The 13,833-nt window shown below is 40.3% G+C and overlaps 1 protein-coding gene across 1 annotated transcript in view; it reads left to right on the plus strand.

The window, feature by feature from the left end:
• LOC132959299 (ATP-binding cassette sub-family C member 4-like) overlaps window positions 1-13,833 on the plus strand; it is a 31,671-nt gene that overhangs the window by 1,241 nt on the left and 16,597 nt on the right. Inside the window, exons 3-11 of the mRNA XM_061032203.1 lie at window positions 2,884-3,004; window positions 3,436-3,660; window positions 4,035-4,124; window positions 6,111-6,274; window positions 8,905-9,030; window positions 9,926-10,175; window positions 11,121-11,228; window positions 12,205-12,294; window positions 12,417-12,608. Coding sequence (XP_060888186.1) covers window positions 2,884-3,004; window positions 3,436-3,660; window positions 4,035-4,124; window positions 6,111-6,274; window positions 8,905-9,030; window positions 9,926-10,175; window positions 11,121-11,228; window positions 12,205-12,294; window positions 12,417-12,608 — 1,366 coding nt within the window. The remainder of the gene's footprint in view (window positions 1-2,883; window positions 3,005-3,435; window positions 3,661-4,034; window positions 4,125-6,110; window positions 6,275-8,904; window positions 9,031-9,925; window positions 10,176-11,120; window positions 11,229-12,204; window positions 12,295-12,416; window positions 12,609-13,833) is intronic.

Consider the following 13,833-nt stretch of genomic DNA (forward strand, 5'->3'; position numbering starts at 1 on the left):
CTGATGTAAACATATTGTCACGCCCTCTCCAGATTTTTTAAATTGAGCTACATGCATCCTTTAGGTCTAACACACACGATGTGTGTACTTCACTCCTCATAAAACGTGTGCAGAGCTTTATTATCTTCCATGTTTTTATCCAAGATTGTAGTAATCCAAGTTTACGACCAAGCTGTCCTCTTCCAACCAGTGTTTGTTGTTGCTTAGGCTTCACTACTCTGCACGTGTGAGGCAATGAATCAAGAGACATGCTCAAAGATTAATTTCTGTGCAGCATTGCTCGAGCTAATAATCTAGACAGGGTGTAATAAACGACCCTTTTTAGACTGCTTATTTCACAGAAGTGCTGTAACTAAGCTCAGATGTCATCATGTCTTTGTACATTCATATCACCATTCTGGGACGGCGTAATATTTGGTGTTTGAGTCTGGGAATTCACATTGCATTTCGGCATTGTGGAAGCACAGCACAGCGGGAGCTCCACATACAGTCAGACATGCACGCACACACAGCGCTACCTAACTTTATCAGGTAGAAACCTTGAGCAGAACCAAACTCAATGGTGTAAAGCCATCTGCCAGACCAGCTGAGAAATGGGGGAGAGAGACAGAGAGAGACAAACAAATAGACAGGAAGATATTTTGACTGCAACAAAAATAAAAACAACATATTATATTATATAACCCATTTGTTCCCCAATCGTTTTGGTTTGGGTTGTTATTGTACATTATTTTGAAACTTTGATACGATACCGTTAAAAATCAGACAATATAGATATAAAGGAGAAATCCTCCATATGATCTATGGTGAAGCGTCCCAATATGACACTTGTTATGAATTGGTACTATACAAATAATGATTGATTGATATCTGTTTTGATACCATGGCAACAAACATAGAACTCCTAGGCACCCTATGTGGTTCAACAGGTTCATTTCTTGTTTTTTGTCGTTTAGTTTTTAAAAAAAAGCAAACTCATGCAAACTCATGCACACTGTCTAAATTACACAACTAAACATTGTATTTGAACAATTAAGACAGTGCTCTCTCACACTGGGTTAAAAATATTGGATACCATCGACCTTTAAAGTTTAAAGAGGATTGTAGCGCTTTAAAATATGTGGTATCAAACATTGAGACAAGCTTGATATAAGCTTGCATCACTTTCAAAAGTGTTTTTCTGTTTCCTGAAGAGATAAGATAAATAAATGATTTAGAAAATAAACAAGCAAACAACAGGACACTTCATTTTGTGCAGCAGAAATCTGTTGTGTTTTTTCCCCCAGCTCTAATAGCTTCTTAATTATCTCTTGACCTCTCATGATTGATCTGGCGACCCCAGTCTTGACCCCTCATGACTCCAAGATCAATCATTACGCCCAAAAATATGACAGTTAATATTTAGTTTTCTGGTGAAACATGTTAATTTAAAAAAGAAAAAATGTAGTCTCATTGTAGGCGTTAAAGTAACCACCCCTGTAAAGTGTCCAGTGAAATATGTCCAACATTATCAGGAGGCTTAACTCTAACCATGATGAATCACTGAGACACGGACAGTCAGGTTACTGAGTAATTATAGAAATATATCTGTGTCTGTTAAAACAATGTTTTTTTACAACACATGTTTATGTCTAGCAAAAGCTCCCAGGAACGCTCTAACCCTCTTCCAGACATAAACACAAACAAACTCAGAGATTACAAAAGATGCATTCAATGACTCCTCTAGATTAGTGGGAAACCTGTTTTTCGGCCTGTTACATAGTGTAAAAATGGAGACTCCGCAGCTTCAGATTACTGGCTTGTTACATGCTCAGGGCTCTTCGTTTCAATAGTAATGTAACTGCTGTTTAACAGTGAAATCTAAATATCGATGGCCGAAGGAGCATAAAATCCTGTCTTTAAAGCATGAGTCATTATCTGCTGGTTTGTGTTACGCGCTTTATTTCAAAGTGCAAGCACAGAATTGCAGAAGGAGGAGGCAGCAACAGCCATGAAGTGATAAAGATCTATCCATTGAGCGCTTGTGGCATCACAGTGAAATCCAACTTTTATGAGCGGTCAAGAGTTTTCTACTGCTCAAAGTCTGGTGACTCTCTCCACGTTTATGACTTGATATACAGATAAGACATCTTTCATTTTAAGACGGGCCTTCAGTCACGTCTAAATAACCGTTAAATCATAAGAAATAGTCACTGTAACCTATGTCTATAATGTGTGTCTAAAGCAGGAACTATCTTTTCACTCCGTGCAAATTTCACAAAACACATCAGTCAGCCACAATGCAGACAGACAAGTTCTGTCATAAACACAAGCCTTAAATATTTGCCCTAATCACGCATACTCAACAGGCTGCTGACAAAAAAGCTTAATGCGCTATTAAAGTAGTTCCCAACAAAGTCACCATTTGCTCCTGCTATAGTGTGAAGTTTGCTAAAAACGAGTCTCCAGCTTTTCTAAGAAATGATTCAGCCGCTTGAAAATGAAAAATGTGTTGGGTCCTCCCCAAGGATTTCCACACAATTGGTGTCACAAAGAGGATAGGGAAGTTGGAAATTACTGTGAGTATATAATGTTGGGTCTGATATCTGTAAGTCTGGTCTTTCCATGGGATGGTTTGGTCATGAAGAAACATTACAGAATGATCTCAGCATTAATGTACAAAAAGCAAAACTGGAATATTTGACCTTAGGCCATACGGTGGTTGGTTACGTATATGACATTTGCATTTTAGGAACAGACGAGAGGAATTTGCGTAGATCATTGGAGAAAAAAATCATTTTGTAGATGATTATCAGTTTAAATAAAGATACTAGCAAAAAAAAAAAAAACATGTAGCAAGCTCAAACAAGTACATAAAAAAAACATGGCATGTCTTTGTTACAGACACTGGGATAATGAGATGCAGAAGTCGACAAAAGAGATACGGACACCCAGTCTTTCCAAAGCCATCATCAAGTGCTACTGGAAGCCATATGCAGTGCTGGGATTCTTTACCCTCGTCGAGGTAAGTGTGTTAAACAGCTGATGCTAATTACCAATCTGATATCAACTTGAGATCTAGATATGATACTGTATGATACAAGGCAATATGATACACTTTATATAAAGGGCTTAAGCTTTAACTACAGAGATAAATCAGTGCCCTTCCCTCCCTTTGAAGTCATTTTACATCTTTTTATTGAAACAAGAAAGATCAGTTACTATCATTAAATCATGTCTTCAGGTTCCAGCAGTCAATTTATCAGTTTGTCTGCACAGAACAACTGTTGTCAATATTCAAATTTACTTTATTTCAGCTATCCAGGTGGAGCACTACACCGTTTGTACCAGAGCATGCCATGGCTTGTTAATTTCAGACCCTTGTGAATAGAATTTTCCTCCGTCACTGTAATTAGCACATCATGATGTTCATCCTTCTCCATCTCTGCATGACAGGAGGTGATTAAAGTCATCCAGCCGGTCATCTTGGGGAAGATGGTCGAATACTTTGAGAGTTACGACCCAAACAACACAAAGGCTCTAAATGACGCTTTCTTCTACGCCACCGCCATGTCTGTCTGCACCATTGGCCTGGCGTTGCTGCACCACCTCTACTTCTACCACGTCCAGAGAACAGGCATGAAGATCAGAGTGGCCATGTGTCACATGATCTACAAGAAGGTCAGTAAGGGGACTGGATTAATTGTTTGTCTTAAAGGCAAACAAATACCGCTTGATTGTGTGGAAGTAATTCAGTAATTCTTGTCATTGGCAGAGTTTGTCAGGGTCCGTCATGTAATCCTTTAAGAGCTGTGTTTGAAAAGATTGAACACAAAAGTAGGATGAAATGATTACTCTCCAACGGGTTTGTTCAACACAAAACAGCCCGCACTGGCTCGTATTGCAATTTTTCACCTCTTGTATCCTCACCTCCATCCAAGTCTCCTTCAGTTATTATAGAAATCAAAAAATAAATAACGTGGTATGTTTTTGACATCAATCAGAGTTTTTTTATTACTGAACCCTCACTTATGATGATTCCTGTGTTTTTCCAGGCTCTGTGTCTCAGCAGTTCAGCGATGGGAAAGACCACCACAGGCCAGATTGTCAACCTTCTCTCCAATGACGTCAACAAGTTTGATGATGTAGGTGAAGTTTAAGACTTTTACAAGAACAGGCTCCCTCAAAGCACATGATCTCCTGTGGAGTGAGTCTTACATCCTGCGTCAAAAACAATGCTTACATTTTTTCATGTTTGTTTTGAGAAACTAGAAAAACCTTTGCTTGTTTGGTTCTTCTAGTAGAGATGGCTTTATAAACTTTTTTTAAAAGGTTTATTTTTGGGCGTTTTAGGCCTTTATTTAGAGATAGGACAGTGGATAGAGTCATAAATATTGGAGGTAGAAAGAGATAGAGTGGGGAATGACCTACAGTAAAGGAGCCACAGGTTGGTTTGAACCTGGGCCCCCTGCCTAGAGGACTATAGCCTCTGACATGGGGCGCATGCACTAACTCCTAGGCTACCGGCGCCCCCGTTTATAAATGTTTAAGAAGATACACTTTTTCCCCTTGAGGCATTAGCTCAGTCTGTAGGGACTTGAGTTGGGAGGGTCACCCGCTCAAGTCCCAGTGCTGACAAAATATGGAAGTTGGTCTGGTAGCTGGAGAGGTACCTGGTCAATTCCTGAATACTGCAGAGGTGCCCTTGAGCAAGCCACCAAACCCCCAACAGCTCCGGTGTGCTCACTGTGGAGCAGTGTGTAGCAGCCCCACTCTGACATCTCTCCAGTAATGGATGTCTACAGGTCCTGTTTGTGCATGTGTGTATTTTGGGGAACAAAAATAGAGTTATTAAATCTCTTGATGGTTAGTGGGAGATGTTGAAGGAGCAACATATTTCATATTTTTCTCTATAAAAGTGTTTAGAAAACACTTCAGCGACCTCAGTCGGCAGTGTTCCTTGCTCTTATAGCTCTAATAGCGAAGTAGTTGTTTGTTTTGGATCATTAAGCGTACTTTAAGCTGCTGTCGTCAATCCTCAACACCTGGATGACTGAGAATCTGCAGCCACTGGTAACTGGATCATGCACTGCAAAAACTCTAATTCTAGGCACGTGTATTGTTTTCTCCAAAAAAATCACGTTACGCGGCGCTGATGTCACATTCACTTGTACGGAGCTGGAAGATTGTAGTTCTCCAAGCGGGTGGCCGGGTTTCAATTCTGACCTGCAGCTCCTGTCCTGCATGTTTCACAACTCTCACTCTCGATTTCATAATCTATCACTTCCTTATCTAAATAAAGGCAAAAACAATTAAATAAATCTTTAAAACAAAAAAAAAAGGTTTTTATCTTTTATTTATCACAAGAAAGTGTTTTCAGTGTGTTATTTGCTTTCATAAAAAGGATGTGTTGTCTGATTATGTAATCCAGAGGATCTTTAACCTAATATTTCAGGTCACTGCTTATGAGGCATTCAGGTTCCTGACTTAATTATAGCTGGGAGACAAATTGCTTTGATGGGTGTGACATATTTTTATACAATATTGGTGGTTACGGTGGTTACAGTGTCTCGTGTCTGTGTTTCCCCGTCTGGATTTGCTAAGGTGGGAAGTGTCTCCTGGTGTGAAGTTCAGGCATGATTTATGATCTGAGCCTTTGTTGCACCAAAGCCAGTCAGTCTCCGCTGAGAGTTGGTTTTCGTTTTAATCAACGGGTCAAAGCCTGCTGTGAAAAGTTATTTTTCGGGGTATTTGAGTTTCTTGGTAGTGGGCCGTTAATTAGTCCAGTGTTTCCCCTAGGTTTACAGCGTTGGGGGGGTGGGGACAAGCCGACATGCCGCCAAGACGACACAAACACTTGAAGGAATCTTGGTGTTCATGTGTTACTTTTAATGACAGCTGTCCTTTTCTTATTATACCATTATATTGGGGGGGGGGGGCGCCCCCCCAATATAATGGTAGGGGAAACACTGATGTCATGTTCTCCTGCTGGTTTGGATCAAAGCATGTGGAGTGAATTTACCTTTCCTGTAAAAACTACTCATTACTGACTGTTAGAAGATTATTGGACAAACTGTGACAACACTGTTTCTGTTACGGCTCATTCATGGTACTCTATCTCTCTCCAACAGGTGACTATCTTCTTGCACTTCCTGTGGGTGGGGCCTCTGCAGGCAGCGGCCGTAGTCGGGCTTCTGTGGGTGGAGATTGGCGCTTCGTGTTTGGTGGGCATGGTTGTTCTCATGTTCCTGATGCCCGTGCAAACCCTTTTTGGAAGGCTCTTTTCTACATTCAGGTATCACACACTCACACACAGTCACTAGATTGTTATCCAGTTATTGTAGTCCAGCTGAAAGCTTTGCAATGACCCCTCAAGCTCTGCACACCTTAGTTACTGTTGCTAGGCCTGTCAAGCTTTCCAATACAGAACACCACATGTGCAGTTTACAGAAATAAACTTCTTTTGTGGTTTATCTCTGATGATACACACTGATTAGAAAACAAAGTTGTCCACATATAGCCTGCTCTTTTTCTTTCTGTCTGCACCACAGTGGCAGTTTCTTACCTTAAGATCAGGCTTTATGAAAAACGTTAGAGTACAAATTCTAAGGAGAGCCTGTGGGTCATTAGAGGGAATTGAGCTTTTGGAAAAGAATTGTCAAAGCTGCCAAGTAAGGATCAGGGATTGTGTGGCGCCAAAGTTAAAACAAACTTCTACTTCACTTCTTTCTCATAGAATTGTCATTTTGTCTGCCACACGGTCAGTCAAATCAATCAATCTTTATTTGTATAGCCCCTGGTAAGTAGAGTCCCTCTTCTTACCAGGTGTTTGTTTGCTGTGATGTGCAGGTTTTTGTTTGTCAAAGAGGGTAAAGAAGAAGATACCTAGCTGTTGTTTTCTTTTATTCTGGCTATTTCTTTCTGCTCATACAAATTCAGACTTCAAATATCTAAAATGAGGCACTTGTGCCAAAGTCTCCAGAGGTTGGACCGATAACAGACAGCAATGCACTTGATGCTTGACGGAGCCAAGATGATTTCATTTGCAGAGGCATTAATCCTGCAAATTTACCTATACAAGATTTCCCAGGAAAGCTTTGAGAGTATTCACTCATGCATTCACAAACATCTCTAGAGCACTGCACTATGTCCCTTTATTAATATTCTCCATGCATCATTGTGAGTTACAGAGACTTAATAGCTTATCCACCTGTACACAAACTAAAACTGCATCAAAGGATGTTTTCTTGTTAATACATCTTGAAGCTTTGCCATTAAATATCATCATCAGACTTTTGGTTTCAATGAAATGTCCTATTCCAAGATGTATGACACAGAATATTGTAAGCTGTGTTAATGTCAGCAGTTGCACTACATGGGCCGAGAATGACTAGATCACCTGCATACATAAGGTGGTTCACTAGATTGATACTAACCATGCACCCAGTATAACTGGCTTTCAACTGCTTGGACAGATCACCAATATAAAGATAAGAGCATGGAACACATTTTACCTTAACACCATTACTCCAAATGGGTCTGAAACACTTTAGCACAGGAGATATTAAAACTCTTAGTTCAAATGGATTCACATTCTCCAGTGATTACTACATGCATGTTAAAAATGACTTGAAATGTATTTGGAATTCGATGAATCATTTGTCTTGGCTTGTTTCAACTGTAGGTGAGAGTTATTTTCATAAAGAGCAAAAACTTTGGGATGACTGAGTGTCTCGAGACATGATTATAAGAATCTGGATCGGACTGGATTTTGATGTTTAGAGAAGAAGACGAGATTACTGAGAAGAGCCGTGCGTGCCGCTCTTTATGACCTGGTTCTCATGCCCTCTTGGGTATCACAAGGCTAGTGAGCAAGGGAGGGAGGTCAGAGCTGGGGGGGGGGAGTTATCAAGCAGATCCCCATGCCGCCTGTGATGTGTGAAATGTGAATGTGTCAATGCAGACTAACCACAGAGGGTTCTTTATTCATCGATGTAGGATATCATACTGAAAAACTGAGGCTACACGTCCCAGAGAAACAGGGCTGTGGGGTTTTTGGCAGAGACGCTGTGTTCTCGTGCTCCTCCAATGGCCCCATCTCTCTTCTTGTTCTTTAGCCTTAGGTGTGTTCACAAGCTTTTAGTGAAACATCTCCGCAAAATATGTGCAGTACATTTAAGCAAAAAAAGGTTGAATTGCTCAAAAAATAAGTTTAATCTTCTTTTGACTGTTTACTTTGATTTCTTGCGTTTTAGTTTAATGAATTATGTAGAAATCCAGAAAACTGCAGTTCCTTGAGTGTTGCAAATGCTCCCCACAAGGTCCCTCGCTAAAATGCCAATTTTTACAGCAGTAATGAACATTTAAAGTCGGGTTCATAACAGTTTTGTTCTCCATTGTTAATTTTATTATTTGTACAAAATGTACGTTCGATAAAAAAAATAAAAATATCAATCAGTTTTCAATTTATTCAGGCTAAGCGCTGTACTTACATTAGCATAATTAGGGGTGTGTCTAATTGGACTGACAGGTGGGCACATTGTAGCTGTTGTCCAGGGTCTCAGCTCTGTCTTTTTGCCAGTTTCAAGATCGATTGAGACATAATTTACAGCTATCAGCGGGCTTCCTAACTCCTCTTCAGAAACCAATCGGTGACATCACAGAGATTAAGTCCATGTTTTATACAGTCTATGCTGGAAAATCCTTTGTTTGTGTTGCTATTTCTCTAACAAACCGCCTTAAAAAAGAAACCGCCTGCCACTGTACTGTAGTTCTATTTGTCAAACCTGGTTTAAATTGGCTCAAAATTATTAATTAGTGTAGAAATTGCACACTTTGAATCGCATGCTAACTTGGAAGTTTCTTCAAAGTTAAGATCAAAATGTTTACAGCAAACTTAATTATTTTCTATTTTTATCTTAACAGGAGTAAGACAGCTGCCCTGACCGACAATAGAATCCGCACGATGAACGAGGTGGTGTCGGGCATTAGGATCATCAAGATGTACGCCTGGGAGAAACCCTTCTCTGCTCTGGTTACTGAGGTCAGAAGGTAAAAAAAATCCACATGAAAGGACTCTCATGCTCAGCAGTTTTCTGTTTCAAGGAAGGCTATACATGGATCTAAGTGAATGCAACTCAAATCTGTTAAATATGTCTCGTAGCATTGCTTGTGTTACTTAGTAGTGTCTGTGCTTCATTGAGCCGGGCGTACCTACCTCTGCTCAAAAGTTTGTCTTGCGAAATAAGGATTATGGAAGTTTGATGACGAGAAACCAGCCGACTGCAAATGTACAAGTTCTACCTGTTTACGTGATTGTCTGATTTCAAAACAAAGAAATGAATGGTTGAAAAGAAGACACCCACTTGAAGGTGTGCTTCAAACTGACTGTGCGCTGAATTGAAATAGAATGAAAGCTACAACCGTTGTATGTTAGGTTTTTGAGCAAACTGGGGCAGTCACAACTCATGTTTTGTTTGAGGGATGGTGAATTGTTTCTCAGGTAGAATCTGTAAATTTGGAGGATTATTCATCATAATGTCAAAGTGACATCGTCAACTGATCTGCTTTCAAGCAGAATTAGGGAAAACTTAATCCATCTAAGTAGCTAGTAAGCTTTACAGATCTACCATCAAGTCCCACATATTAACACCAAAATTAGAAAGCAGGTATTAAAATAGTTTCTGTCAATGGTCCCATACCCTTTACGTCTATCCACTGTCAGCTCTTGAACTCTTGATCCAGATCGCTGATAAGATCAGAATCAAGGTTTGATTCAAAGATTAAAGCAAAGTCTGAGTCCATTCATGAAGGGCTTTTTTTATATTCCCCGCTTCCACATAGTGAGGAAACTTAACAAATAACATGCATACATATAACAACTATCCATGTGTGATGCTGCCTAAACGTGACTTTTTGTGCGTGTGAACGCCCTCTGTCCTCTCAGGAAGGAAATCTCCAAGATCATGAAGAGCTCCTACCTGCGAGGTCTCAACATGGCCTCCTTCTTCTGCGCCAGCAAGATCATTGTCTTCGTCACCTTCACCCTCTACGTCCTCCTGGGAAACACCATCACGGCCAGCCGCGTGTTTGTGACCGTGTCTCTGTACACCGCTGTACGCCTCACCGTCACACTCTTCTTCCCCAGCGCCATCGAGAAGCTGTTTGAGTGCCGTGTCAGCATCCGCAGGATTCAGGTATGCTGCTATAATACTTTACAGAACTACACTTGTGGTTAGTATTGAATCTATACCTTTAAAACATTCATGTGTTGCATGTTTTGTGTAATGATGTTTTTAGAAGAACATGCTTTGCAGTGGTATCAGTGTGGAAAGCTGTTGCTCTTTATCTGCAGAGTGAAAAATTACACAGCAGCAGACCTCGTGCTTTAAACAACTTGAGACTGGCCTGGCTCAACTTCAGAGAAACTTCCTAGTTATTTTCTTAGTGAATAATTGCTCCTCCGTGCAGCTTACACAAGGGCACTCTACTGCTGAAGAGAGCTTTTCATAAGCTTGTCATCTTTAAGTTTAACAAACATCACTGGACACTTGAATAGTCACACCATCATGTTTGTCCTGAGGTTTAACATCTCCGTGGATCTCTGGTGCAGCTCTCCTCTGACTTGAGCTTCCCATTGTAATTTTAAAGTTATAAAATAAACTACACTTTTGTTTCCTCCATTTGAATGAGCCTTAGATGAATGTGATATATTATGTTAGCTTTCTGTACAAGGGCTTGCCAGGTGTTTCTTTTTCAATCGCAAGAAATGTTTATGAGTCGATGAAAGGCTTCAGTGTTTGCCTGCCTCCAGTTTTTATTTGCTGACATCACAGTCCAGGCAGTTCTCTAATCTCTGTAAGTGCTTCAGTTTAAAGATCCAGCGCTGCAATGCTGACCCCTCCCTCCCCTTGTCTCTTGATTAAGATATGGCCTGAAATGTAATTAAAAATCGGCAAAGTTGGCAGCATTAGATAGAATGATTTACCCAATCGCTGCAGCAACAGACTGATTTAAACACCTTCACTATGTCTGTGTGTAAGTTACATAATATTTATAGAGACAGTAGTGGTGGTGATTGTACTGTTATATGACCTGTAGAACTTGGCTCTGACTGTGTGTCGTCTTTTTCTGTGGTCAAGGAGTTCCTGCTGCTAGACGAGATCACAAACGTCAGGGCAGCTCTGCCACAGGAGGAGAAGAAGGACGCCTCAGTGTTGGTCAAGGACTTGACCTGCTACTGGGACAAGGTCTGATACCGTGTGATCCATTTGTTTACAGTTCTAGGACTTGCCCTCAAGACAACTCACTCAATAAAGCCCATCAAGGAATTCTCCTCAACCTTTTACCTGCCAGCAGATGATGTTTAAAGCTCAGGCAGATCTCAGGAAATATAACAGTAATATCCTCACATAAAAACTTATTTTAAAGTTGAGTGTAAATCACACATATGTCCTGGTTTTCATCTTCTTTTGCATTTTTGAATCTTTTCCCTGAAATTCTGCATTTTCCAGAGGGTTTCTGTTTCTTTTGAGCTCTTGTTACTGCTGACACCAGCAATTCTTTACTGCTTGACACTTCATGAAATTGTTTCTGCAGTTGACATTCAAACATGCTCCCAACTGTGACCCATGAGGAGTTTATTTTTAGCCCGTGGCTGAAAACAGGTTACACTAGAGGTTATATGACAAGGGTTGAGATCAGAGACACATGACGACAGAAAACAACCTTTAGAATATGATATACTTATTAGGCGGGTGATAGATCGTTAATCAGTATATTGTATTAAAATCTGATCTGGATATTCAGGCTGTCAGAAATGCTTTGTGTAGCTCTGGGAACAGTACAGTACAGAAAAGTGTTGCATCATTTTGAGTAGAGCTCGACTGACATAAATTGGCTGATATCACCGATGTGAGACTACAGACATATATTCAAATGAATGTATTTGTTCAATAATATGAATACCTCTAGTTATAGCTAATATGCAGTCTTCAATATTTGTATAATAATCCCACTTTATATCGTTATCTCGGTATTGAATAATATAATCACACGTTGCATATTTTCTCATATCTTGCAGACAGAATATTGGCAGCCATTATTGTTATCGCTGAGTCTTTTACCTCTTAAAACTGTATTGTATTAGCCTCAAAATCTCATGTCTGTCTGTTTCTAGAAAGGAGTTCTTCTATTCTAATGTTTTGTGTTTTATACCTTCTGCAGAATCTGGATGCTCCCTCTCTGCAGAACATCTCCTTTACTCTGAACTCAAATCAGCTGGTAGCTGTAATTGGACCAGTGGGAGCGGGAAAGGTGGGTCATCCACTTTATATATCTCAGCACACTGGTGTTGTCTAATTGTTCAGGTATTTTTCTACATGTTTCCCACCTCATCAGTCTGCTCATGTTTCTTTGTACCTTTCATCATCTTCCAGTCGTCACTCTTGAGCTCCATCCTGGGAGAGCTGCCGGATGATAAGGGTGTGCTGAAGGTCAGAGGTCAGCTCACCTACGCGGCACAGCAGCCCTGGGTGTTCCCTGGTACCATCCGCAGTAACATCCTGTTTGGGAAAGAGCTTCACCAGCAGAAGTACGAGCGAGTGCTCAAAGCCTGCGCGCTTAAGAGGGTAAGAGACGGTTTATTTGACCGTACACAAAGCACACATTAAACCTCGACTTGTTCCGTGTTTAAAAGGTCATAAGATGACCTCATCAGTCAGGATAGGCTGGATAAATCCATAGCTTCAGTTCACATGCTAACTGGACTCTGTGAACTCTTCTATTATGTGTGGAGTGAAAGCTGGGAATAACCCAATAGCAGGGAGTATGTGAAGGTCAGGAAGATTAACACATTACCCATGTGGATCATGTGAACCAGAGTTATTGAAGCTGTATCTGTCAGGTGGCTTCCTGTGTTTGATATTATTCTTCTGTTACGTTTTGATAGAGAGCAGCTATCTGCAGGATAGAACACACAACAGTTTAGTCATGGACTCCGTCAAAGCATCAGAGTATTATCATCTGAATACTGATCCTTAGTTGCACACTGAATATTTCGTTTTACTTTTAATTATTTAGACCAGTGCTTTTAATAATAATGAAGATGTTGGCATGAACGTTTTCTGCGATCATTTTCAAATCTTTCTTAACTTAGAAAGGTCAGAGAGCGGGGAAATGTTTTAGTTGTTTACCTGAGAGATTCTACATCTCTTTTCCTCTCGTTCTGTTTGAAAGTGCACAAGGTTTAGTTGAAAAAATGTTTCAGCATCTTAATAATCAAAATGTGATGACTGTTGTCAAATTATTTTCTCGTATTACCTGGCTGCTTTAAATCAAATCTTATCAAACCGTTCCCACATAGTTCTAAATCAGGTCCTCATTAAGATTAACACTTTCCTGTTGTGTTTCCTTTGGAAAGAAAAAATGGAAGGCTTCTTGATGGCGTCCCCTAATGTTTCATTAGTTGAAATAAATATCATTGTCTATCGATGACGTAGATGGAGACAATATTTCATTACAGCCACTCAAATGTTGCATAACACAGTGACGTCTGCCCTCTGTCACTGAGCCAGACAGCAGCCTGCCCCACACACACACACACACACACACACACACACACACACACACACACACACACACACACACACACACACACACACACACACACACACACACACACTGTTCAGAAACCCACATCAGTTTTCCTGCTCAGGTCTCCCTCTTATCTTCCTTCCAATCATGAACACACCCCAGCAGTGATTTAATATTTCAGATTTAAAGCCAGGCTTTCAGAGTCTTTTAAATGATGCATAAGTATAAGTGGGTACAAGCCAGGGCTCCTTCCAAAAACAA

This window comes from Labrus mixtus, chromosome 24 (genome assembly GCF_963584025.1).
Source record: "Labrus mixtus chromosome 24, fLabMix1.1, whole genome shotgun sequence".
Lineage (NCBI taxonomy): Eukaryota > Metazoa > Chordata > Actinopteri > Labriformes > Labridae > Labrus > Labrus mixtus.